The 23553-nt window shown below is 37.3% G+C and overlaps 2 protein-coding genes across 7 annotated transcripts in view; one reads left to right on the top strand and one right to left on the bottom strand.

The window, feature by feature from the left end:
* Nucleotides 1–8372, bottom strand: part of UFSP2 (UFM1 specific peptidase 2) — a 22070-nt gene extending 13698 nt beyond the window's left edge. Inside the window, exons 1-5 of one of the 3 annotated variants that reach the window (XM_070599049.1) lie at nucleotides 8138–8209; nucleotides 7412–7507; nucleotides 5404–5482; nucleotides 2049–2232; nucleotides 1879–1945 (exon numbers count right to left, since the gene is read on the bottom strand). In XM_070599049.1, coding sequence (XP_070455150.1) covers nucleotides 1879–1945; nucleotides 2049–2232; nucleotides 5404–5482; nucleotides 7412–7489 — 408 coding nt within the window. In that variant the 5' untranslated portion in view covers nucleotides 7490–7507; nucleotides 8138–8209. Of the gene's footprint in view, nucleotides 1–1878; nucleotides 1946–2048; nucleotides 2233–5403; nucleotides 5483–7411; nucleotides 7591–8137 lie in introns of all 3 variants that reach the window. The other 2 variants (XM_008536184.2, XM_008536185.2) reach the window with 2 other exon arrangements.
* On the top strand, nucleotides 8219–23553 carry CFAP96 (cilia and flagella associated protein 96). Of its 4 annotated transcripts, none has more exons than XM_008536189.2 (8): nucleotides 8219–8343; nucleotides 10156–10350; nucleotides 10693–10912; nucleotides 13224–13361; nucleotides 13470–13545; nucleotides 17753–17932; nucleotides 21295–21464; nucleotides 23310–23553. In XM_008536189.2, the coding sequence occupies exons 2-8, from the start codon at nucleotides 10251–10253 to the stop codon at nucleotides 23356–23358; spliced, it is 933 nt and encodes a 310-aa protein (XP_008534411.1). In that variant the 5' UTR covers nucleotides 8219–8343; nucleotides 10156–10250; the 3' UTR covers nucleotides 23359–23553. The 4 variants fall into 4 exon arrangements, with proteins under 4 accessions (XP_008534411.1, XP_008534409.1, XP_008534408.1 ...); XM_008536187.2 differs by having other exon boundaries at nucleotides 8278–8629; XM_008536186.2 differs by lacking the exon at nucleotides 8219–8343 and adding an exon at nucleotides 8400–8657.

Below are 23553 nucleotides of genomic sequence, written 5' to 3'. Positions count from 1 at the left end.
ATATGTGTTATATATGTGTGTGTGTGTATATGAATAGTATGTACATATAGATGTGGAGAAATGGCTGATTCCTGAGCAGGAATAGGAAAGTCCATAACGTGCCTGGAAGAAAGTAGGAAGTACTCAAAAATACAGTGTCAAAAGGACACTGGAGCACACTTGAAGGACTTTCTATTGGCCAAACTTTGGAAAATGTAAGCACCAAAATAGCTAACGATAATAACAGACTGTAAATCATCGCATAAAGTAAGAACCCATGCTACCATGCGGATAATAAACATACACAGGAAAGAGGAAAAGCCCCTCCTCATAATACAGTCATGTAGAAGGAGAGGAGAGACTCAGAAAAGTCGCCACTTTGCACCCTTCAGATTCATGTTGATTGCGGCAAACATCGTCAATTGATGCTAGAAGTGGTGGGTAAAAATTGGATGAGGAATAGGAAATATACACATTGTCTCAAACTATCTTCCCACAAGATACTTAGTAATTACGAGGGAAAAAATAGTACCCTCACAGTGGACAAAACTGGTGGGTAGCACCTTAAGTAAGTGATAAAAGTGACCATCACCAATACGAGGAACTGACTGACAGCACGCGCCTCTCTAATACGATGTGCTGTGGAGAAGGACATGACACTTCCTCTGCGGTGTTCCTACCAATGACCCACGACCTGAATCCAATCACGAGGAAGCCTGAAACAGACCCACACTGAGGGACACGCTACAAAATAACTGAGCTGTCCTCCTCAAAATGTCAGGCTCCAACTACTGGTAATTCTCAAATTATTATCTGCAGCCCATGATTTTTTTGTACACTCCACATTTGTAGATGTCACAGCTCACGTGGCTACCTCACTGGTGTCTCAAATATAGTATGACCAAAACTGACCTCATGTCTTCCCATCTTCCATCTTTATCCAAGCAAGAAACTGGTCAACCCACATCCGGTTGTTTCCAAGCATCTTCCACTTTATCCCCTGACTCTCTCTTGTATCCTTTCCCTCCTCTCTAGTACCGTGGCTGCTGGTTTAGTGAGGCTTCTCCTGAGGTCCCTGCCCATCTCTCCACCCTCACATCCAGCCTATTTTCCCAGCCTGGAAAATCACCACAGTCGTACTAATTTTGTACAACTTCCTGCCTTGCAAAAGTAACTCTATTTTTTATCTCCAGTATCTGGCAAAGTTTGTGGCACATGGCAGGCAGGTACTCAGTAGTATTGGTTCAGAAATTTCAACAGAATCAAAACAGTGCGAAGAAAAGTAAATAATTTCTTATTTCATATCTCACACAGCCTATACGTCACTGTCATGTTTGAGATTGATTTCTTTTTATTTATTTTTAAATAGTCTGTAAATGTACTGAAGCTGTTTTATTTTTGTGGGAGCAAAGAAAGCATCTAGAAAATCCTTTTAAGATATGTATTATAATGGGACAAAAGTTATCTATGTAAAACAGAGATATAACCTCTGGCAAGCCATTCGATCTTTCTGGACCTCAATAATCTGATCTGTAAAAAATAAGAAAGTTAAGAGGCAGCCTGGTGGCATAGCAGTTAAGTTCGCACACTCAACTTCGGCGGCTCAGGGTTTGCTGGTTTGGATCCCAGGTGTGGACCTACACACCACTTATCAAGCCATGTTGTGGCAGGCATCCCACATACAAAGTAGAGGAAGACGGGCACGGATGTTAGCTCAGGGCCAATCTTCCTGAGCAAAAAGCGAAGGATTGACGGTGGATGTTAGCTCAGGGCTAATTTTCTTCCAAAAAAAAAAAAAGAAGGAAAGAAAGTTGGACTGAATAATCTGTAAGATCTCACTTGACTCCAAATTCAAGGATTTACAATGTTTCCCACTAAGAAGACAGGTGAGCTGCTTACCAGATCTGGTAACTTTTTGTCTTTCTTCCTCATGAATTTTCGTTTTGTATCTTCTTCTTGTTCAACTCTAAATTTTTAACACACAAAGATGTTTATACTATAAAACAACTATGTATACACTATGAAATGACATTCTAAAAACACTTCTAGCAATCTTGAAACATACTCACTGAATAAAGCGCAGTATGTTCTTACAGGCAGAGCTATCAGTCAGTTCTCCCGGGATGGTGTTGACGTCGCTGTTAGGCCATATATACACTGAGCTGTGGCAAATTCTGAACACAAGTGCATTTGAGGAAAGTTTGGTTGACAGGTCACTCAACACATGTTTTAGCGCTTTCTTGATAAAAATTTCTAAATTAAAAGAATATAAATAGAAGTTAATAATAAAAATTTTAAACTTTTCTACATGAATGCTTCCACACACACAAAAGTAAAGCAGAGTAAAACTGACTCCCAAATATCCATTTCCAAGATTCAATAATTCTAAAAAATTCTTTGCCTTTCTTTTTTTAAAAAATTGAGATAAAATTCACAGACTATAAAGTTCAGATTTTTGGGGCTGAGCTGTGGCTGAGTGGTTAAGTTCATGCGCTCTGGTTCGGTGGCCCAGGGTTTCACTGGCTGGGATCCTGGACATGGACATGGCACTGCTCATCAGGCCATGCTGAGGTGGCATCCCACATAGCACAACCAGAGGCACTCACAAGTAGAATATACAACCATGTACTAGGGGGCTTTGGGGAGAAGAAGAAGAAGTAAAAAAAAGATTGGTAACAGATGTTAGCTCAGGTGCCAATCTTAAAAAAAAAAAGTCAGATTTTTAACATGTACAGTTCAGCTGCTTTGATTATATTCACAAGGTTTTACAATCATCATGAATTCTAGAACATTTTCACCACCCCAAAAGAAACCCTGTACCTATCAGTGGTTACTCCCCATTTCCCCTACACCTACCTACGGCAATAACTAATCTACTTTTTGTCTCCATAATAGATTCGGCTATTCTGGACCCTTCATATAAATGCAATCACACATTATATGGCCTTTTGTGTCTGGCTTCTTTCACTCAGCATAATATTTCAAGATTCATCCATGTTATGAATTCATCCACAGCATGAATCAGTACTTCATTCCTTTTTATGGCTGAATAACATTCCATGGTATGGATGTAACACATTTTGTTTAGCCATTCATAAGTTGATACACATTTGGGTTGTTTCCACTTACTGGCTATCATGAACATGCTGCTATGAACATTTGTGCACATTACTGTGTGGACATATGTTTTCAGTTCTCTTAGCCGATCCCCTAGGAGCAGCATTGCTGGGTCACAGGGTAACTCTATGTTTAACTTTTCGAGGAACTGCCAAAAACTGTTTTCCAAAGCAGCTGGACTATTTTATATTCCCACCAGGAGTGTATGAGGATCCCACTTAGTTTCAAAATACCGTATTAAATTATAGCAATTAAACTGTAGAATGAAATATAAATTTCTCTGTAGTTCTTTTTCTCCTTGGACTATACCCCACTAAGACTATACAACTACAGCTCTGTGTTCTACAGTCACAGGGGTCTTTTTCTGTGTGATACGTCATCAACCTGCTATTTGTCTGACTTCATTTTCAGCGATTCCCTTTTAATTTAACAGAATTTTTGAATATGTAAAACATTTTTATGGTTCCAAAGTCAAAACTACATAAGAAGATGTATTTGAAGAAGAAGACTTTAACTACTTGTCCTAGCTTTATACTCTTAAATCTAAACTGATTTAACCTTGTGGTTCAAATACTTATTTAACTATCACATTGATGTCTCGAAAAATAAATACCTTGGTTGTGGTAGAGAAAAGATTACTTATAATAAAACAGATTTTAGAACATCTTGATACATTTCAGAAAGCTGAATTTAAAGATTTTCAGCTGCACTACAAAAGACAAACATAATTCCTGGATTACCTTCTGTTTATCCCTGAAGGACCATGAGGAAAAGTTTATCTAAAAAACTGTGATGTCTTTACACTTAAGCACCTCGTTTCTCTGTATTTTCTTGTTAATGATTCCCTTCACTGAGTGTTGGGAAGTTTGTTACAGGAGGAAGAATACAATCAAGTCAGAAGACAAGCTCGAGTGTATTAATTAGGTGAAAACTATCCGCAGTACTAGTTTACATTTGATATCACACCATTACATCTATCGATTAGTGGATTCATTACACTGTGCATTAAGTTCATAGCAAAGTACATCTTCAATTTCTATTAAGTTGTGAAATGTAAGGCTTTATCCACGTGAGTAACATATTAGGGAACACCCACCCTTTACTGACAAGATAGGCCTGAAAATGAGTTTGATGTAGTCCTTGTAAAATGGTTCTCATCTTGATGGCACGGTAGAATCACCTAGAAAGCTTACTGATGCCTGGCTCTCTGTCCCAGAGACTTACTTTCATTGGTCTGGGAGTGTGGATTGGAAGGTGGATCAAGATTGAGAACAATATTTTAATCTGAAGGGATGGATCAGAAAGAACGTTCTGCATTCTCTCCCTTCCTATTTCCACAGGGCCAGTAAACGACGGCCAGCGGGTGATTTCCTTCAAGGAACTTTGGCACTTTTCATGATTGAGTTCATTTATTATCAAGGTGTTAACTATCATCCTTCAGAGATATTAAAATTCTCCAATCCTGACCACCCTCCCCTCAGTTTCAGACTCAAAATTACCAAATGCCTGTTGGGAATTTGTGCTTGATATACTTGATATACTCTGGCATCTCAAGTGAAACAAATCTCAAATACAACTCCACATCTTCCTCCTCTGATATTCTTGTTTGTTTGTTTGTTTTGTTTTTGGTGAGGAAGATTGGCCCTGAGCTAACATCTGTGCCAATCTTCCTCCATTTTGCATGTGGGATTGCGACCACAGCAAGGCTTGACGAGCGGTGTGTAGGTCTGCGCCTAAGATCTGAACCCACGACCCCTGGGCCACTGAAGCAGAGGCACAAACTTAACCACTGTGCCACCAGGCCAACCCCTCCTCTGCTACTCTTTACCTCAGTTGTGGCAGCAGCCCAAGTCAGAAACAGGAAGATGCCCTAGAATTTGCTTTACACAAACCCTGCTGCGTTTTCTCCCACAGAGTCCAAACCGAGGTAACATTCAAGAGAGTGGCTCTGGAGCCTCAGGGTTACGTACAGTTGCAAGTCTGCAATGGACAAACCTGGATGTGTCATTTACTTTGTGCTCATTGCGGATATTTACATTTATTGTGACAATTTTCTGCGAGAGGGCAGTAAAGTTTCTTAAGGAAGGGGACATCTTTTTCTCATTTGCACAGAGGAGCCCCATGGGCCAGTGGTGGTGCTGGAACACAGAGTCTAAGTTTAAATCCAATTTATATAACTCACTAACTATATGATCTTAGTTTAATTATCTTCTCTCTCAATCTGTTTCATTTGCAAAATGGAGAGGATCTTGGTATATTTCAGCATCAATTTTATAATAAAAAAGGAGAGCTTTTTGGCAGACCTACCATTAGCAGTAGCCAGCTGAAAAGCCAGATCGAGGCCTCCTCTTACTCTGAAGAGTATATCCATAGTTTCTGAAATCACCTAAGACAAAGAAAAGCAAAATTCCATTGTAAAACAAGACAAACTCACCGGCACTCACCGGCGAATAAATTAGAATCTAACTGAGTTTAGGTTAAGGCCTTAATTAACCTTGACTCTTCAAATTATTTCAAGAGTTAACTCCTTGTTTTATGGAGAAAAACAAAACAAATACCCTAAATTCTAAATCAGGGACTCTCGACCTTTGTTCCACATTAAAATACTGATACCTGGGCTGCACTGCCCGAGATCCTGATTAATTGGCGTGAGGAGGATCTAGGCACAGGGATGTTTAAAAGGGTCCCAGGCCCCTGCTCGCTATGCTAGTGATTCTAACGGGAAAAGGGTGAGGGCCACTGCTCTAAGACAATATTTTTAATTATAGTCTTAACAACGGGTTTAACAATGACACAATAACATCAATGGTAAAGAACTAGTTGAAGAATGGGACATTACGTTAAACCCAATATGATAACACTTGGTGGTGGAGACAATGAGGGGAAACTAATACACCACTAATGGTTTATAATTGTCACAATAAATGTAAATATCCGCAATGAGCACAATGGTGGGAGTATGAACCGTAGAATTTCTCAGAGGGCAATGTGGCAATAAGAATCAAAAGTCTTATATTCACATTCTTGGCCCAGTGATTCTGCATTTAGAAATTTAGTCTAAGGAAATCTGCAAAACATACCAAGATCCAGGAATAAGAATGTTAACCTAAATGTCAATAACAAGAGATTGGTTAAATAGTTATGAATATTATACAGCCATGAAAAATCATCCTTTAGAAGAATAGTTAACGGCATACGAAAATGCTTGCAACTTATAAAGGGAAAAAAGCACTTGTAAAATGGAACCTAATAGCAATTCTTAATTTGGGTCCATATGCTGAATTTCAGGTAGTTGATGTGACAAATGACATGGGTCATTTTGCTATAGGGGTGGGGAGGGGAGGAAACAGGAAGTGAATCTCTGGGAAGAGGTTTCAAAGATTTCATCAGATTCTGAAAATATATCCCAACAGGATGAAGAACCACACTACACAGTAAGAATCTGATTTTGAAATAAATGAATAAGTACTAACATTTAAGGAGTTCTTAAAATGTAAAAGGGACTGTGCTAAATGAGTGGACATAAATTAACTCTGATCCTCAGAACATTATGAAGTAGGTACCATTACTATTTTTCTGACTTACAAATCCTTTGTCACATTTTTTTAAGGGTGACTGCTTTTGCCCTAATTCTATTTCTGGGAATTTATTCTAAGGAAGTAATCAAGAAAGTTCAGGACACATTTAGTTTCAATGTCGTCCACTTATCATCCTGTTGTTCATCATAGCAAAAAAAAAAAAAAAATTGGAAACCACCGAAATAGCTATCAATAAGAAGCTGGTTAAACAAAGAACGATACTACCATAAAAAAGACTATGCACCCATATGAATAAAAAATATTTAATGACAATGAAAGATACTGAAGAAGATAAAAGACAGGGAAGAGCAAATTTAACTGTTAATTCCTGTATGATTTTGCATCATTTAATCACTCCAGTCTTTTGTACTCTTCTGTAAAATTGGAAAAATATACAACTTCAAAGGTTGTTGTGAAGATTCCATAAAAGATCATATGTGAAAGCACTAGAATCTCCCTAGACTTTGGAATTGAGATTCTCTCTGAAGAAATAACATTTAAGCTGAGCTCTGAAGGGTAAGTAGGTATGAGTAGGAATGATCCCAAAGGAACGATGAGGGTGCAGGTGGAAGAGCCCATCCAGGCAGGGGCACAGACTGGTGAAGGCCGGCTTCAAAGCCCCCTTAAGAGACTAGCGCAGATGGTTAGATCTGACGGTGACAATGACAAGGATGGAAAGAGCAGAGAGAGCGACAAGACATGGCCGTTTAGAAGTAGAGTCCATAAGACTTGCTTACTGAGAGTTGAGAAGTGGGAGATGTCAAGGATGACTTCCCAGGTTTTGGCATGCACAGCAGGGTGGATGGTGGTGCCATTTACTGACATGGAGATCACTGGAGGAAGAGCAGGTGCGGGACGAGGGGAGGTGGAAATGATGAGTCAGTTTTGAACCTTCTGAGTCCGAAGAACCTATCAGCTATCCAGGTGGAGGTACAGTTAGTAAATATGTGAATCTGGAGCTCAAAATAAAGGCCCAAGCTGGAGATACAAACCTGAGAGAAAGATTAGTGTGCAAAGAAAAGTCTCCCTGAAGAACAACCCATGTAAGACAGGGATCGGAGGACCTGGCTGAGCAATTACACAGGAGGGAAACCAGGGCAGTGTGACATCACGGGGGCCAAGGGAATGGAGTATTTGATGAAAGTTACTTATATCTTTCCTAGGTCCAATCTTCATCAAAACTTTCAAAAACGCCGAATAATCCCTCGTTCTCAAAATGCATTCACAAGGAGGCCCGGAGCGGATCAAACGCGGCCGAGATGGTGGGCTCAGGTTGTGCGGGGCAGTTTCCTCGGGCCCTAGCGGGAACGGGCCGAGGATAAGGCGGCCCAGCCCACGGAGGGACAGCTGCCGCCGTGGGCCCCGCAGGACCAGTTCCTTTCAAAGGCTGAGGAGCTGTACTCCTGGCGGCTACTGAAGCCCGAGGGGACACGCGGGGGTCGGTGGCGAGCAGAGGTACTCACCATGTCTGCGACGTGGCGATGACAGACGCGCTGACGTCCGCTCCCGGGCTCAGGAAGCTGGCCCGGAAGTGGCGTCATCGAGGGGGCGGGGCATGGGAAGAGAGACTACAACTCCCAACATGCCCCGCCGCGTACGTCATGGGGCGTACCACACTACATCTCCTCTCGGATGGGTAACGGGGCGGGAAGCAGAAGACTGATTTTCGGTAAATTCTATTGGTTGAGTCACTCGTATCCTACGGAGCCTCGTAAATCCGTCTGTGTGGTCCTCGATGCGGACTGGAACTCTCCATGTATCCTGCGTAGCGTACTTGGAATGGATTCTCCCGTACCCCAGGCGACGCGCCACAATAAACACGGGCGGTGCGCGGGCCGTGCAGAGGCCTCTCGTGGCGGCGCCCCGCGCGGAATCGTGGCACGAGCGTGACTCGTAGGTCCCGTGGCTGCTTCAGCTGAGTTCATCCGGACTGGCCGTGGGACCCTCTGATCTCGGTAGTCGGGCTGGGTGCCCTTCTGAGAGGTGATTTGGTCCTCTTGGTCGCCAGGTGGCGCTTTAGATACCTGCCTACTCCGATCCTCCGTTTCCCTAATGGGAAATCCTTTGCCCCATCACCTCAGCCGAAGTTTTCTGCCCCTCCATCACCTCCCACGGCGCTTTATCCGTGCCTTTCAAGGGAACTTGCCATCTTGTGTTGTCCTTAATTCCATTCTTGTCTACTAGATTGTAAGCTCTCTGGGGGTAGGATCGATGCCTTTTAAGGTCTCAGTTTTCCTAGCTTCTACCAGCGAGCTTTACCCAGAGGAGGGGTTTGCAAAGTATCTGTTAAATATGTGAATGAATGATTTTGCAAACGTTGCTCAAGAAAAGTTAAGTAGTGGAAAAATTCAAAGCAAGAACTTCTGTTCTTTCTTTTCTTGCATCCTTCCCTCTGTCTGTGGCTCGCTTGGTTGTGTGCCAGACGCTGCGCAAACACTGGGAATACTGTGGTGAGGAAGAACCCAACTCATACCACGGTTCCGGCCTTCCTGCAGCCCACAGTTTAGTGGGGGAAACAGCTCTTAATTAAAGGATCTCTGCACGGTGAATGTAAAATGATAACCCATTCAATAACCATGATGAGGGCTTGGAAGGAGAGGTACATACCGCTATGATAGAGGGAATTAACCAAGTGATGGATGAGCTAAACAATCCGAAGGATTAGTGTTAATTGGGGGAACAAGAGGGGTCGGCACAGTGAAGTACCAGCCTAAAGTGAAACAGCATGTGCCATGGTCCTGTGGCTGGAGACAGCCCCATCAGAACTGGAAGAACACAAATGGGGCCCATGTGCCAGGGTGGGGATCCCTATAGTGACAGATGAGGGAGATAGCGGACCTTGTGAGCCATTTACAGGATTTGAGCCCCTGTAGCAGCACAGGAAGCCTTTGTTGTTGGGCAGTAGGGATGGACACAAACCGAAGTAGTTCGCCTCAACAGACTGGTGTTTGGTTTTAAGACATCCCTTGATCAGAAGAAGAGGTAGGATGGGGAAAGGGGGTTGTATTTCCTTATGCTTTAATTTAAACAGAATCTTCACACGCCCCTTTGATCGTATGTATTAGCAATGATTCATGCTCAGATGAGCCACAGTTCTAAGTAGGCAAGCGTGGTTTCGTGGTGTTGAAACAGCTTGCTCGAAATTTAAGGGAAAAGATTCTTACCTTGGCTTATAAACTGGGAAGCACAAGCCAATGGTTGTTTTTTTCACTTGTGCACACAACAGATGAATGGCAATGCAACAGATGCTGTCATACACATTTCTGTGTAATTTATGGATACTTCCCCTGGACAGTCAAGAGGAGGGTTCGAGGTGATAATTTTAAGTCCCATTATTCTCCTCCAGCCCCACACAGTAGATTCTTTCCCCACATGCGTTGGGACTGTTGTTTTATAGTGAATGTTAACTGAATGTTAGACTGAAAGTAATTTGGACTGAAATTTAGTAATCATTTTTTTTCCCTAAACTTTTCCCCTGTAGTTTTCAACACAAAGTAGGGTTTTGCTATAAAAGCAGTAGCCCTAAGGAATCTTTTGAAGTTACCACTATAGAGAACACCACCACAAATAGCAACGATGCCTGCAGAAGGAGGGAAAACCGATATGGAGAGGATTGGCCTCTTCAGTGAGATGGAATATGTTACTGTTGGGGATAAATATGTGTCATCATTTAATAGTAAGTATATTTGGTTTTCTTTACAGCCTAATAGTGGATATTTTCTATACGAAATTTTGGATTTAATATTTAAGTTAAATGATATTTTTCAATGGTCCATATTTTAAAGTGTTAGTTGTAAAGTTGAATAAACTTGTGAAATTTCCATAGAGTTAAGAGAGAACTTAATTTGATAAGAGCAAGGAGCTCATTTCATTGGGCTATCCTGCCTTCATATATTCTCGTCAGAGGTAATTTTACTTTTTTCCAAAGGTGCATGGCCGTTTTCTCCCTCAGTTATTTTTCATATTCTTTAACTACTAGTGAGCTCAAAGTCATGATATTCCTGCTTTACTTTTAAAGGACCCTTTAATGAGGCTGCAAGCAAAAATAGACAGATGCTGCCTGGGGGATCGAAGGAAATGTCAAATCTCCAGGCAGGTTATTTTGATCCCCATTTTGTAAGAATTTTTGAAGGCGAAGGCTATGTAAATCTGAATCAAGTGAGGAGACGGCGTATGATGGAAGAAGCCAAAAAAAATCTAAGCAAAGCCTTTCTCCCTAGCAGTGGAGAAAAAAAGCCGTAAGTGTTTGGGAGAAAAATCTGAAATACATGTCTTGCACCTTTCTCTCCTCTAGCCTAAATTAAGTGTTTGTTTTCCCATAGGACTGACTAATGTCCGACTCATTTTTTAAAGTCTGATTCTTAGGTTAAGTTTGTCTTACGTAGAGATGGTTATATTGAATGGTTTAAGTTGACAGGTAATTTTCATTAAGTAGATTCTCATTATCACATTAAATTTTTGATTATCTATGTCACTGTTCTCTATCAGTTTATAGAGAATTTTATAATAAAAGCCAACTAAATAATGAAAATAAATTTGTTTGGAAACCTTACAATAGTCAGATGAGGGAAAAAATTTCTTTATCTGTGCCCTTGACTATTTTTTTCTGCTTTTTAAAAACTTTTAAATAGTATGAATAAAAAATTAGGAGTCTTATTTTTGATAAAGAAGATAATTTATCAAAGATATGTTATTTAAAAATCATTGTGAAGATACACGCATGGGGTTTAACAATATTTTAGTTGTGACAGTTGTCACCTCAAGGTTGATTTTTTTTCTTACCTTTAAATCATTAAACAAATAAAACTGGATAGTCTATATCATATTATAAAGCTGAGCTTTATAAGCCATGCTCAATAACGTTGACTCAATTTAGAATTTATGATAGATGAGGATTGGTTGAAGGCTAATTTTGTGCTTATTTGTGGTATTTTCTTGAGCTCAGTAAAGGTGCATTCTTCTAAGTCAAAATTGCTAAGTTTTTATTAAGAGTGGGGAGTTTCTTATCTGTTATTATAGTTTAATAGTTTTTAACCTTTTCACACTTTGGATAGGTTTGAATTATTTATTATTATTACTTTTTCTTGGGCCTCTTCATTTTATTCTTTGATTTAAATTCAAACGTGCATTTTTTGATTCACTACTTCATTTCTTTTTTATCTAATGTATGTATTTTACCCTTTAAATAACTTTTTCCTATTTTTGAGTTTCCTCCCCCTTGATGAACTTTGACCTCTTGTGGTAATAATTGGAAATTGTTGCCTTGATACATTAGTTTATAATACGCTTTTATTCATTTGTCAGCCAAGAAATAATAACAGTTTTAGAATTAGAGTAATTTTTCTTTCTTTTTAAAGCTCACAGATGTGTGAAAAACATCTTTAATTTTGTGGGATATAGAAAGCATTTCCAAAAAGAGAGATTGGTGATATAAATAACCAGCCCTCATACTGGTACTTCTTCGACAGCAAATTATGGAACCGTAGGCGTTTAATAAATTCTAAATGTACTGATTCTTAATGCTTGCATAAAATCACGTTCTAGTTAGATTATGCCTGTGCATAATTGTCCTTTTCTGTGCTGTGTCCTTGTCTTATTTCCTTACTGTATTTTAGAATTTATGACATATGTTTATAAATAGCGATTAATGAAAATGAATGTCTTCTCTTAATGGAACCTTTATTTGTAGGCCAGAGATAATAAGTAATCAATGTTGATGTGTTTCTAGTTTTTGAAATTTTTAATTCAAATGTATAAACAGTGTCATTTTGATAATAATAAGGTTTCATTTGTCTTGTAGACCATTTTCTGATTACTAAATCTTATTTACTTCAATGATAACTTGGAAATTAGAGACTATGACTTACTAACATTAGTCGTCCTTTTTATCGTGAAAATTTTAAAGGAAGCATTTGTTACAAGTGCTAGATGATAAATAGTTTAATGATTAAATATATATTGTGGGTTCGGAAAATTTAAAAATTTAAAATTGAAGAAAAAATATTTGATTAATATTTTTCGATAGTGAAGAAATAAGTTTAAACACAAAAGAAGAAAATCGGCACCAAAATTCCATGAGATACACTTTGCCATCAGCAGTGGAAACAATACTTTTACATACATGTTTTGAAAGTATAGTTTCTAGTGAGTGCATAGTCAGAAGAAATCAGCCATTTATTAGCTAACTTGCCATAAAGTGTCAAGAAATTCATCTAAAACCACAAAAGGGTCTACTTATTGTTATAGTTAACTGAATTCCTGGAAACTATTCTAACTTTACAGAGATGATGAAGTTTTGTTATGTGGAAGATTTAAAATAAGCATAAAAAATTAAAAACTTACTATCTCAGAGTTTGTGACTTTGAAAACTGGGGGAAGTTAGATGAAAAACTTACAAAAATTGTTTTTTCTTTTCTCATCAAAGTTAAGCAAATCAATTCCATTGCATATGTTTTGCTCCTTTTTCAATCATTTTTTATAAATTGTGGTAAAATATATATAACGTGAAGTTTGCCATTTTAACCTGCTCCTTTTACTACTGTATTTAAGATGTGGATTAGGAAGCTACTATGGGACAATAGGAGGTCCAGTCCCATTCTTCAGTGCACAGTCAAAACCCCGGGAAAAATATGTGGTACCTGGAAAGAATTTATACACAAGCCCAGGCAAGAAAGGAACTGGATATGGGTAAGATATTTTTAATACTTTCATATAATTTGTTTTGAACTTAAAAAAATAAGATCAAATTTGACGTTCCAGAACCTGAAGTCACCATTACTTGTTTTCCTTCCTTAGCTATGCGAATATTACCATAGGTAAACAGTTTTCACACTCTGCTGATTTCTACGATGCACCGAGACTGAATTATAAGGTAAAATAATGTATTTTAACATTTTTCAACCTTTCTCTTATTTAGCTGACTTAGAGAATTCACTTGTGGTCTAATTATGTTTTGTTTTGTTGTATCTACTTATATTACTGGGGCAATGGCAGACTGATGTTTATGAATTGTGATAATTTTACCTTTTTCATCTTAGATTTCCACATCAGGCTGTAGATCTTCTCAGCTCTTCCTATGATGAACTTTTGTCTCCTCTGCAATTGACCACATCTATCTTACATCTCTCTGAACTAGCTATGAGACTTCTCTTAACTTGGCATGGTCAACTTTGTGCTATTTTAAGTAAAAGAGTCATATCCTCACCCTTAGCCACATTCCCACCACACCCTAGTAACTTCTGCCTAAGAAAGTGGAGGTGGTAGTACTTTTGGGCTGATCAAGAAGCCGCTATGCTGAGTGAATGGAATGGAGGAGTGACGGGGAGAAGGGAGAAAGTGGAGAGTGGAGAATGGATGAATACCCACAGAAGAGAGAGACAAAGGTTGTGAAAAAACTACTCACTTTATTAAATGGCAGAAATAAAAACTGAAATGTACCAGCATATGCCTCTTACACTCACTTTATACAATATTTGACTTATAATGAAACCTATTCACTTTATGGGGAATGCCTACATGTGAATGAATAGAGAAACCCTTATAAATTTTGGAACAATATCAACATAATTTAATAATATCAACATAATTTAATAATATCAACATAAAGAAAGCTGATGGTAATGAAAAGTCAAGTTTGTTTGGACTTTAAGCGACAGAAATTAAATGACAACCGTTTTGCTAGTTCTTTTCGTTTTTGTGTTTTTAGGCATGCAGTCTTCAACAGTTTTGCCATGGTGGTTTTAAGTGGCAGTAGGGCTGTGAGGTAAAAGGATAGTGGCTAATTTTGCAAATGAGTGTGTCCAAAGCCAGGAAAAGTTTTCTATTAAATTGGGCAGAAATCTTGGTCATCTGAAAATAAGCATCTCTGTTTCTTTCTCTTTTTTTTTTTTTTTTGAGGAAGATTAGCCCTGAGCTAACATCTGCCGCCAATCCTCCTCTTTTTGCTGAGGAAGACTGGCCCTGAGCTAACATCTGTGCCCATCTTCCTCTACTTTATATGTGGGATGCCTACCACAGCATGGCTTGCCAAGCAGTGCCATGTCCACACCCAGGATCCGAACCAGTGAACCCTGAGCCGCCGAAGTGGAATGTGCGCTCGTAACTGCTGTGCCACGGGGCCGGCCCCAGCATCTCTCTTTCTATGTATAGAATATTCAGTTTATGTAAAATTATTTATAAACAACTTTTCGTCTATAGGGATAATAATAATATGTAAGTACATACAAGGCAACTTTATCAATGGCTCAGTAATTAGTCTTTCATCCTAAACTTTATAAGATACTTTCCTCTCCTTATAGTAAAGCTCTTGTGTTCTTATTTTCAGAACTTCTTATTCATGAGCCAGAAAGTTTATGTCCCTGGATTTCTTAAAATTAATTCTTAAAATAATTTTTAAAAATGTATCTTTGCTTTTAGAATTTTAAAGAGATTACTCCACTGTATATTTGCTTGACTTGTTTCTGACAAGAAATCTGCTGTCATGCTTGTTTTTGTTGTTCTATATGTACTGTCTTTTTCTCTGGCTACTTTAAAGATTTTCTTTATCACTCATCTGAGCAATTTGATTCTGATGTGGCTTGGTGTTGTTTTCCTCATGCTTCTTGTGCTTGAGGTTTATTAAACTTCTTGGATCTGTGGGTTTATAGTTTTCATCAAGTTTGCAGTATTTTCAGCTATTATTTCTTCAGATATTTTTTCTGTGCCTCCCTCTTTCTCCTCTCCTTCAGAGACTCCAATTACTTGTGCCTTGGGTCCCTTGATATTGTTCCATAATGTACCAATGCTCTGTTCACTTTCGTTTTTTTCATTCTTTTTTTTCCTTTTCTGTATTTCATTTTGAGTAGTTTCTATTGCTGTCTTCAAAGTCACCACCCTATTCTTCTGCAATGTCTAACTGCTCTTAATGTCACCCTGTGTATTTTTAATCTCACACACTGTGGTTTTGCTCTCTAGAAGTTCGATCTGAGTGTTTTTTATATCTTCTGTGTCTCTACTTAACTTTATGAGCATATAGAAGATGGTTTAATTACTGTTTTAATGTCCTTCTCTGCTAATTCTAACAGTTGTGTCAGTTCTTGGTTGATTTTGAACGATGGAGTTTTCCGCTCAGGATGGGTCATATTTTCCTACTTCTTTGCATTACTGGTAATTTTTCTTTTTTTTTTTTAAAGATTTTATTTTTTCCTTTTTCTCCCCAAAGCCCCCCCGGTACATAGTTGTGTATTCTTTGCTGTGGGTTCTTCTAGTTGTGGCATGTGGGACGCTGCCTCAGCATGGTCTGATGAGCAGTGCCATGTCCGCGCCCAGGATTCGAACTAATGAAACACTGGGCCGCCTGCAGCGGAGCGCGCGAACTTAACCACTCGGCCACGGGGCCAGCCCCGCATTACTGGTAATTTTTGATTGGATGTCAGGCATTGTGAATTTTGTCTTGTTGAGTGCTGTATATTTTTGTATCCTTATAAATATTCTTGGGCTTTGTTGTGAGATGCAGTTAAAGTATTTGTAAATGGTTTGATTTTTTCATGTCTTGCTTTTAAGGTTTGGTAGGTGGGGCAGGAGCAATGCTCAATTCAGGGCTTACTCCCCACTACTGAGGAAGACCAGTCTTTTCTGTGTCCTCAACCCCTTATCCTGGGAATCAGGTTTTCTAGCACAGCTCTGGAATCAGCACTCCGTGACAGCTGGACACTGTCACCTCTAATCGTTTTGGGGGTTTCTTTTCTTGGCTTTGCCTACTTTCCTCACATATATGTGCCAATCACTGCTCAACTGAATACTCTAGGACAGGGGTTGGTAGAACAAATACAGTGTTTTAGTAAAAGGTGACCATACTCTAGTAAAAGGTGATCCTTAAGCACTGTCTTGTGATCACCTGCATCTGAATCACCCGGGGTGACTGTTAAAACCGCAGATTAATGGGCCTTACAGCAGATCGATAAGATAAAAAATCTCGGAGGGAAGGAGCCTGGTAATTTGTAAATGAAATAATCAAGTGATTTCTGTGAAAATTAGAATTTGAGAAACACTGCCCAAAAGGATAAAGGAATAGTTAAATTATCAGTACCATTGTGGTGTGGAAGAGGGGGAGGAGATCACCAAGAAGGCGTGAAATTCCTATAGGCTGCAGGAAGGAAGAGGACAAGCAAAAGCAAGAGAAAAATCCAAAAAGGGGGAACGTTTCTGGAAGTGTTACTACAGCGTTCTTCGTTCTTCGTAATGAAAAGTCATCTTCCCTGCATTGACTATCTATTTAAATTTCGTTTACGAGACGTTTTCAGTTGTTGGTTGAATGATGAAATATCAGATTTCATATTTTTAAAAAGTGAAAAAATGCATCAGTATTTTTGTAGCTGTCTTTTTGAATGGATAACTCATAATTTAAATTTTTTTCTACATTATCAACAGCAATTTTTATACTTAGTGTTGTCCCATAGAGAAGATTGCAATATGGGAGGGGAAAAAATGACTTCTGTTTTGCTTGAATACTAGGTAGTTAGTAATGTTGTAATATAAGAATGATATATTGTATAAAAAGTAAGTATTCCTTATTCTTGGAAGTAAAAACTGACATTTATTGAGAGCCTACCATATGCCAGGTACTTTGTACACATGGTCTCCTTTAATCTTTACAACAGATTTAAGGGGTGGGGGAGGGGAGATATCCTCATTTACAGTTGAAGAAAATGTGACACTAAAAGGGTAAGTAAATTTCCCAGAGTCCCTAAGAAATGCTAAAAAGCAGGAAGGAGTTCGGGTTTGAACTAGAGGCCAGTCTTTTTCAAATTATATCACATCACTCAGATAGTTAATATAGACGTGTTCAGATAATAATAGATCTCTATATTTCAAATAAATTTATATCCCAAATGAACAATCATAGTTGTGCCTGTTCATAAGCAAGCATATCTTTTGTCTCATAAAAACAGACCATAACAAAGGAATGTTTAAAAAAGTGAACCCAGCAATGTATATTTAAAAACCTACATGCTTATATTAAAATTTAAAAGAAGATTTGACTCTGTTACTTCCAATTTGAGTAATTTATGCTCTATAATTTCAAACTCTTAAATTTGCAGAAAGAGAATGAAAAACACCATGATTTACTTAAAGGGACACCTTTCAAGTTAAATCTTTACCCAAGGGAATATTTTGATTCCAATCCTTATTTGTCTGAGAAGCCTTTACCGCCGCTTAAAAAAGCAGAGAAGAAAGAAGTACTTGCAAGCCCCTTTAAACCCTGCTCTCCTGGAAAAAAGGTAAGTTAAAAATTGTAGAATGAAGAAATGGTAAGCATTATAAAGAAATGTTGCCTCTTGCTGTCAAATTATTTTATTACCCATGGAAATAATAAACTTCTATTTGTATTCACGCCAAGAATCATGAAACTCGTTTTTACAAAATTATGAGAAGTCACAAAGCATGGCTAGAGTGGGGAGTAATGAAGCTCTTGTAATGAAGTGATTGCTAATCACTTTGAATGTATTTGAATTGACGACGTATTTTCTAAGTGCCCCTCTAGATCTTAGGGACAGTTTTTCTCAAAACCATAAAAAGCCTGACCATCTTTCAGTTTTTGAAATGGTGATTAAAATGAACTATGTTTCTCTGCTGAAATTTAGGTGTGAATATAAATTAAAATGCTTCTTATAGTTTATAAACCTTAGCTTATACTTAATTTTTTCCTCTGTGAATTGCCTGTTCATTTCCCCTGTGGATTTTCTATTAGGGTATTTATCTTTTTCATATTGATTTGTAAGATCTTTTTGTATATTAAGGATATTGTTCTTTTGTCATTTGTCTTGAAAATAATTTTTCTAATCTATTGGATCTTTGACGTTGCTTGTAATATTTTGTGCTATTCAGAAACTTAATAATTTGATGTAGTCAGATTTTTCAATCCTTTGTGCTGAGTTTGATGCCGTTCTCAGAATGACTTTACCACCCATATTAGAAAAATATACACTCTTGATTTCTTCTATTAGTCTTATCCTTTTGCATCTTCATCTGAAATATATTTTGATATGAAGAGTGAGGTAAGGGTTCAGCTTTTATCTTTTTCAAAATCCAGTTTTTAGGGCAGGAGGATCTTTTTTTTTTAATTTTGGAAAGTTAATTTTTTTGTTTATTTATTTAATTTAATTGCCATAAGGATTGTTTTTTAGGGCAGTTTTTTGGGGGGAATGTGTTCTGTGTCTTGATTGTGGTTGTGGTTCAAGGGTATAAACATCTTTCAGAACTCATAGAGCTGTAAACTTTAAATGGGTGCAGTTTATTGTACATGAATTAAACTTCAATAAAACTCATTGTTTAAAAAGCCAGTTGTTCCTAATCTCACTGATAAAGTAATTTTTAACACCACTGCTTTGAAATGTCACCTTTATCAAATAAAAATTCCCATTTTTGAGGGTTTTTTTTCTTCTGGATTTCCATTCTGTTTGACCAATGTTTGTTTATTTCTGTCAGTACCAAACGGCTTTTAATTGCTATTAATATTGGGTGGTCTAATCTCTTCTTGTTATTCTTTAAAAGTGTTGTATTGGCTGTTCTCCCATATTTATTCTCTGGAACTTTGGGATTATTTTGTAAAGTTCTGGCAAAAAACAAGACCTTTTGTATGTTGTCGTAAAGTTAAATCTTTAGATTTTTGGATGTATTAGCATATTCATAATTTGAATCTCCTGATCTGATCTAGAAGTAAACTACTTATAAAATTTTTATTTCCCTTATAGAATTTTATATTTGACTTCACATAAGTTTATATATCTTATATTTATTCCTACTTATTTTAAGGCTCTGGTCAATAGCTTTTTCCCCTATATATTTCCCCTCACATAATTTGTCTTTATAAAAACATTTGATTTTTTAAAATAACTGGCCACTTCATTAAACTTTCTTATGTTCTAATGGGTGTTCTTTTGTTTCTGTTTGGGTTTTCGGATATATGATTATCTGCAAATAATTTTGCTCCCTTCTTTCCAATTTATTGCAATAATTTTAAGTGTGACTGGTCTATACTTTTTTTGTTGTTGTATGCTTTGTTCTATTTTGGTGTAAATAGATACTAGCATCTTCAAATAATCAGGGAGATTTCCTCCTTTTTTTATGATCTGTAACAGTTTAAATAGCACCAGAAATACTTGTTTCTTGAAGGCTTGAAAGAATTCTCATAGGAAATGTTCTGGGCTTAATTTCTTGCATGGTGCCTATTTGTTTTCTGTAGGTTTTCTATCTCTAAGTCAATTTTTTTTTTTTTAAAGATTTTATTTTTTCCTTTTTCTCCCCAAAGCCCCCCCGGTACATAGTTCTGTATTCTTTGTTGTGGGTTCTTCTAGTTGTGGCATGTGGGATGCTGCCTCAGCGTGGTCTGATGAGCAGTGCCATGTCCGCGCCCAGGATTCGAACTAACGAAACACTGGGCCGCCTGCAGCGGAGCGCGCGAACGTAACCACTTGGCCACGGGGCCAGCCCCTCTCTAAGTCAATTTTGACATTTATATTTCCTTTGAAAATTTTTCATTTCATTCAGGTTTTCAAATTTATTAACGTGGTGGTTTACAAAAATATTATTTTATGTTTTTTGGTATTCCATATATGTATAGGTTCTCTCCACTCCATTCTCATTCTTAATTATAATATAGATTTATCCGTTTAATTTATTTTTTAAGGTATAATCTGATGGGTTAGTTTATTTATCGTATGTATTTTTCTGTTTTTAATTCATCGATTTTGTTTTTACATTTATTAATGAATTTATTTTACTTTGCTTCAGTTTCCGTATTCTTTGTTGCTCTTCAAGAAAATTCGTGTGTCCTCAATCTGGAAAACTTGAAAAATTAACAACCATGTCTTTCAAATGAATTAACTTTTCATGTATGTTTGGCTTAGATGCTCTAAGAGAAAGGATGCCTAATTAAATGGATTATTATGATTTTGTAGTTTTCTTGGTGACTATGTATAATATAAAGATTAAAATCGTGGTAAATCAATTTAAAAGTCAAAGCAAATATTTGTCTGTTTTGTGTACATGTAAAAAAAATATTTTAATTGACTACTGTTAATAGACTACAAGAAAAGTTGAAAGTAGAGGAGATCCTATTTTCCTCTCACCTGTTTCTCTGTGCTATTCCTTCTTTTCAGTATCTTCACCATCACTGACTGATGCTTAGTAAACTCATGTTATGCCAGGCTCTCTGTTGGACAAACTTCACCCTTGGCCTCTTCTCCATCCTCTGGTTCTGAGCCTTAACTCCTTTCTCTATCAAAATATGTGTGACCTAGGTCTCATTCTCTCAGTAATAGGCTCACCGTCTAACTAGGTAATACCAGGTCTGATAAACTCTCACTAAAATATTAATGCTTGGCAATAGTCTAGAATATTACCTTCCTATAAACATTTGCATTTTAATAGAGAACTTCTGGAATTACAGTGTGCTGACCCCGTAACATTGGCGGTAGCGATACTCTTTGCTGGTATTTGAATTAAACAGTATGGACAACTTTCTTTAAATGTAAAACTAACTTTATAGACAATACACAAATATTTATGAACTTCATCAAAATCTAATTTTGTTGGAAGCATTTTACAAAACCACATTAAATTGTCTCATTTTTATTTATAGGCTGGTGGAATGAAGGCAGGAACATTTGACCCTTACCCTTCACATTCTGCTGACCCTTATATGGTTAAATCGACAAACCAGATTTCCAGCAAAGATGTTAAGATTTTCCACCCACCAGGTGGACCAAAAAGCAGACCGATTGAAAGTATAATGACTTTGAATGTCAAAAGGTAGTAATATGTTACATTTAGCCCATATACCATGAAAAATTGTTCTCAACTTTTAGATTTCTTCGACATAATCTTTTATTTGTACATACTTTTAGAAATGACAAATTTGGGTGACTTTAGAAATCTCAGCTCCATCTGTATTTCTGCTTTCCAATGTAGAAGTTCTTTTCCAGCTTCTGAAATTCCCAATGGAAAAAGCTTAATTTAACTGTACCAAACTGTTCTGTCCATAATTTTTTAAGCACCGTATTATGAGTTGTTTGAGATTATTTATATATTTATAGTTCAATTAGCAGTACGTGTTAACATTGTCTGTTTCTCAAAGGGACTTTTTGACCCTTGTTAAATGATTATGTCTGTGTGGGCTCCAGACTCTCAGTAATTGTGAGGAATCCTAATGACACGTTAAGATTTCTATCCTTCACTTTGAAATAATCTTCTATGAGAACAGGAAATATTTTGGTTAATTAAAAACACTATTCACATCACTTGATAATACTTTGAAGAAAAGTATATTATTAAGGTATTTTAAAAGTTCAATTTTTTTTTTTTAAAGATTTTATTTTTTCCTTTTTCTCCCCAAAGCCCCCCGGTACATAGTTGTGTATTCTTCGTTGTGGGTTCTTCTAGTTGTGGCATGTGGGACGCTGCCTCAGCATGGTCTGATGAGCAGTGCCATGTCCGCGCCCAGGATTCGAACTAACGAAACACTGGGCCGCCTGCAGCGGAGCGCGCGAACTTAACCACTCGGCCACGGGGCCAGCCCCTTAAAAGTTCAATTTTACCCAGTTTTTGAGCACTTTCTAAGTTGAAATGAAGTTCTTAAGAGGTCAGGATGTAAATTAGAGAAGGACACTCCATCATTCTTTTTGTATGTGTGCGCGAAAGACTGTAAATAAGTAGAATTTATTTGATTACCTTTCTATCTATTCATTGAAAAAGTTTTAATGCCAATTAAACTAATTTACATATTTCTAACTTCGGTGTGATCATACAGTGGGTTAGGTAAAGGACACCAAATTCACGTTCTTTTCTTTTATAAAATCAGTAGTACATCTTTATCACTTGTGGACAGTGATTATAATACCAACATTATTATTATATCACAGAAGTAAGATTGCCCTTCATTATTTATGTAATTTAGCTGTTGTCTACAGGAATAATATTATGTGTGGGCAGTTGCTAGAGTATTGGACTGGAAACAGCAAGATGTGGAGCCTTTTTTCCATGTCCTTTGACCTTTCATCCTTTGGCAAGCCACCTGTCAGTACTGTGCCCAAGTGTATCTATACATATAACAGAATGGGCAGTAAAATTAGAATTTTCCTCACCACACTCGACCTCAAATAGATGGAATTTTTTTTGGCGGGTGGTGCCTTCAGGCTTTCTGTGTGTTCTTTTCTATCCAGAGAACAGACCTGAGAAAGTCCTGTACTGCCCAGCATATGTGTTTGGAGCAGAGAAAAGAAAAGAGTAACTGATTGCTTTTTTGAAAAATCAGAAGTTTTATCTTTTGTTTAGTAATTTTGAGTTTATTGAAGTCTCTTTCTTTTCACATTACCACAAATATTATCCTAAATCAAGTTTCAGCTTCTTTTACCCTAATTTTAAAACTAATGAACTTCCCTGGATGGTAGTATTTAAATTTGGTCCTATAAACCAATTTTTCCTTCTTCAATTACATTTTGAAAATATATCTGCCGTGTATAAAGTAAAGCTTTTTAATTTGGTGAGAAAATTTGGTTTTTAATTGTTAATTTTTTATTGCAAAACATTTTTACAAGAATGTGCAGATGTATTACCTGTACCTATAAAATTAAATGTGCATTTATTTTCCAATTTTAGGGCACTAAATATGAAGAACTACAAGACTGCTTCAGTACAGTCCTATTAGCATCTGGAAGACAAATAGCTTGCTAGAGCCTGACTCTCAGTCATTTGTTATCAAGTGCTGATTATTTGAAAAAATACAAGATGTTGTGGACCAGATAGCTCAAGCATCAAAAGAAAGTTAAGCCTGCAACTATAATACTCTTTCTTGTTTTAGTACTGTTACTTAATGAATAAATAGAATTTGTTAATAATTTAA

The sequence above is a fragment of the Equus przewalskii genome, chromosome 28, assembly GCF_037783145.1.
Source record: "Equus przewalskii isolate Varuska chromosome 28, EquPr2, whole genome shotgun sequence".
Lineage (NCBI taxonomy): Eukaryota > Metazoa > Chordata > Mammalia > Perissodactyla > Equidae > Equus > Equus przewalskii.
The sequence above is the reverse complement of the archived record's forward strand: the minus strand, read 5'-3'. Positions and strand labels throughout refer to the sequence as shown.

Bases quoted from the DNA above. Each gene is read 5' to 3' on its own strand.
- CFAP96 (XM_008536189.2), top strand. From the start codon at position 10,251: ATGCCTGCAGAAGGAGGGAAAACCGATATGGAGAGGATTGGCCTCTTC. The intron at 10,351-10,692 runs GTAAGTATATTT...TTACTTTTAAAG, and splicing joins ATATGTGTCATCATTTAATA to GACCCTTTAATGAGGCTGCA. The intron at 13,362-13,469 runs GTAAGATATTTT...TTCCTTCCTTAG, and splicing joins AAGAAAGGAACTGGATATGG to CTATGCGAATATTACCATAG.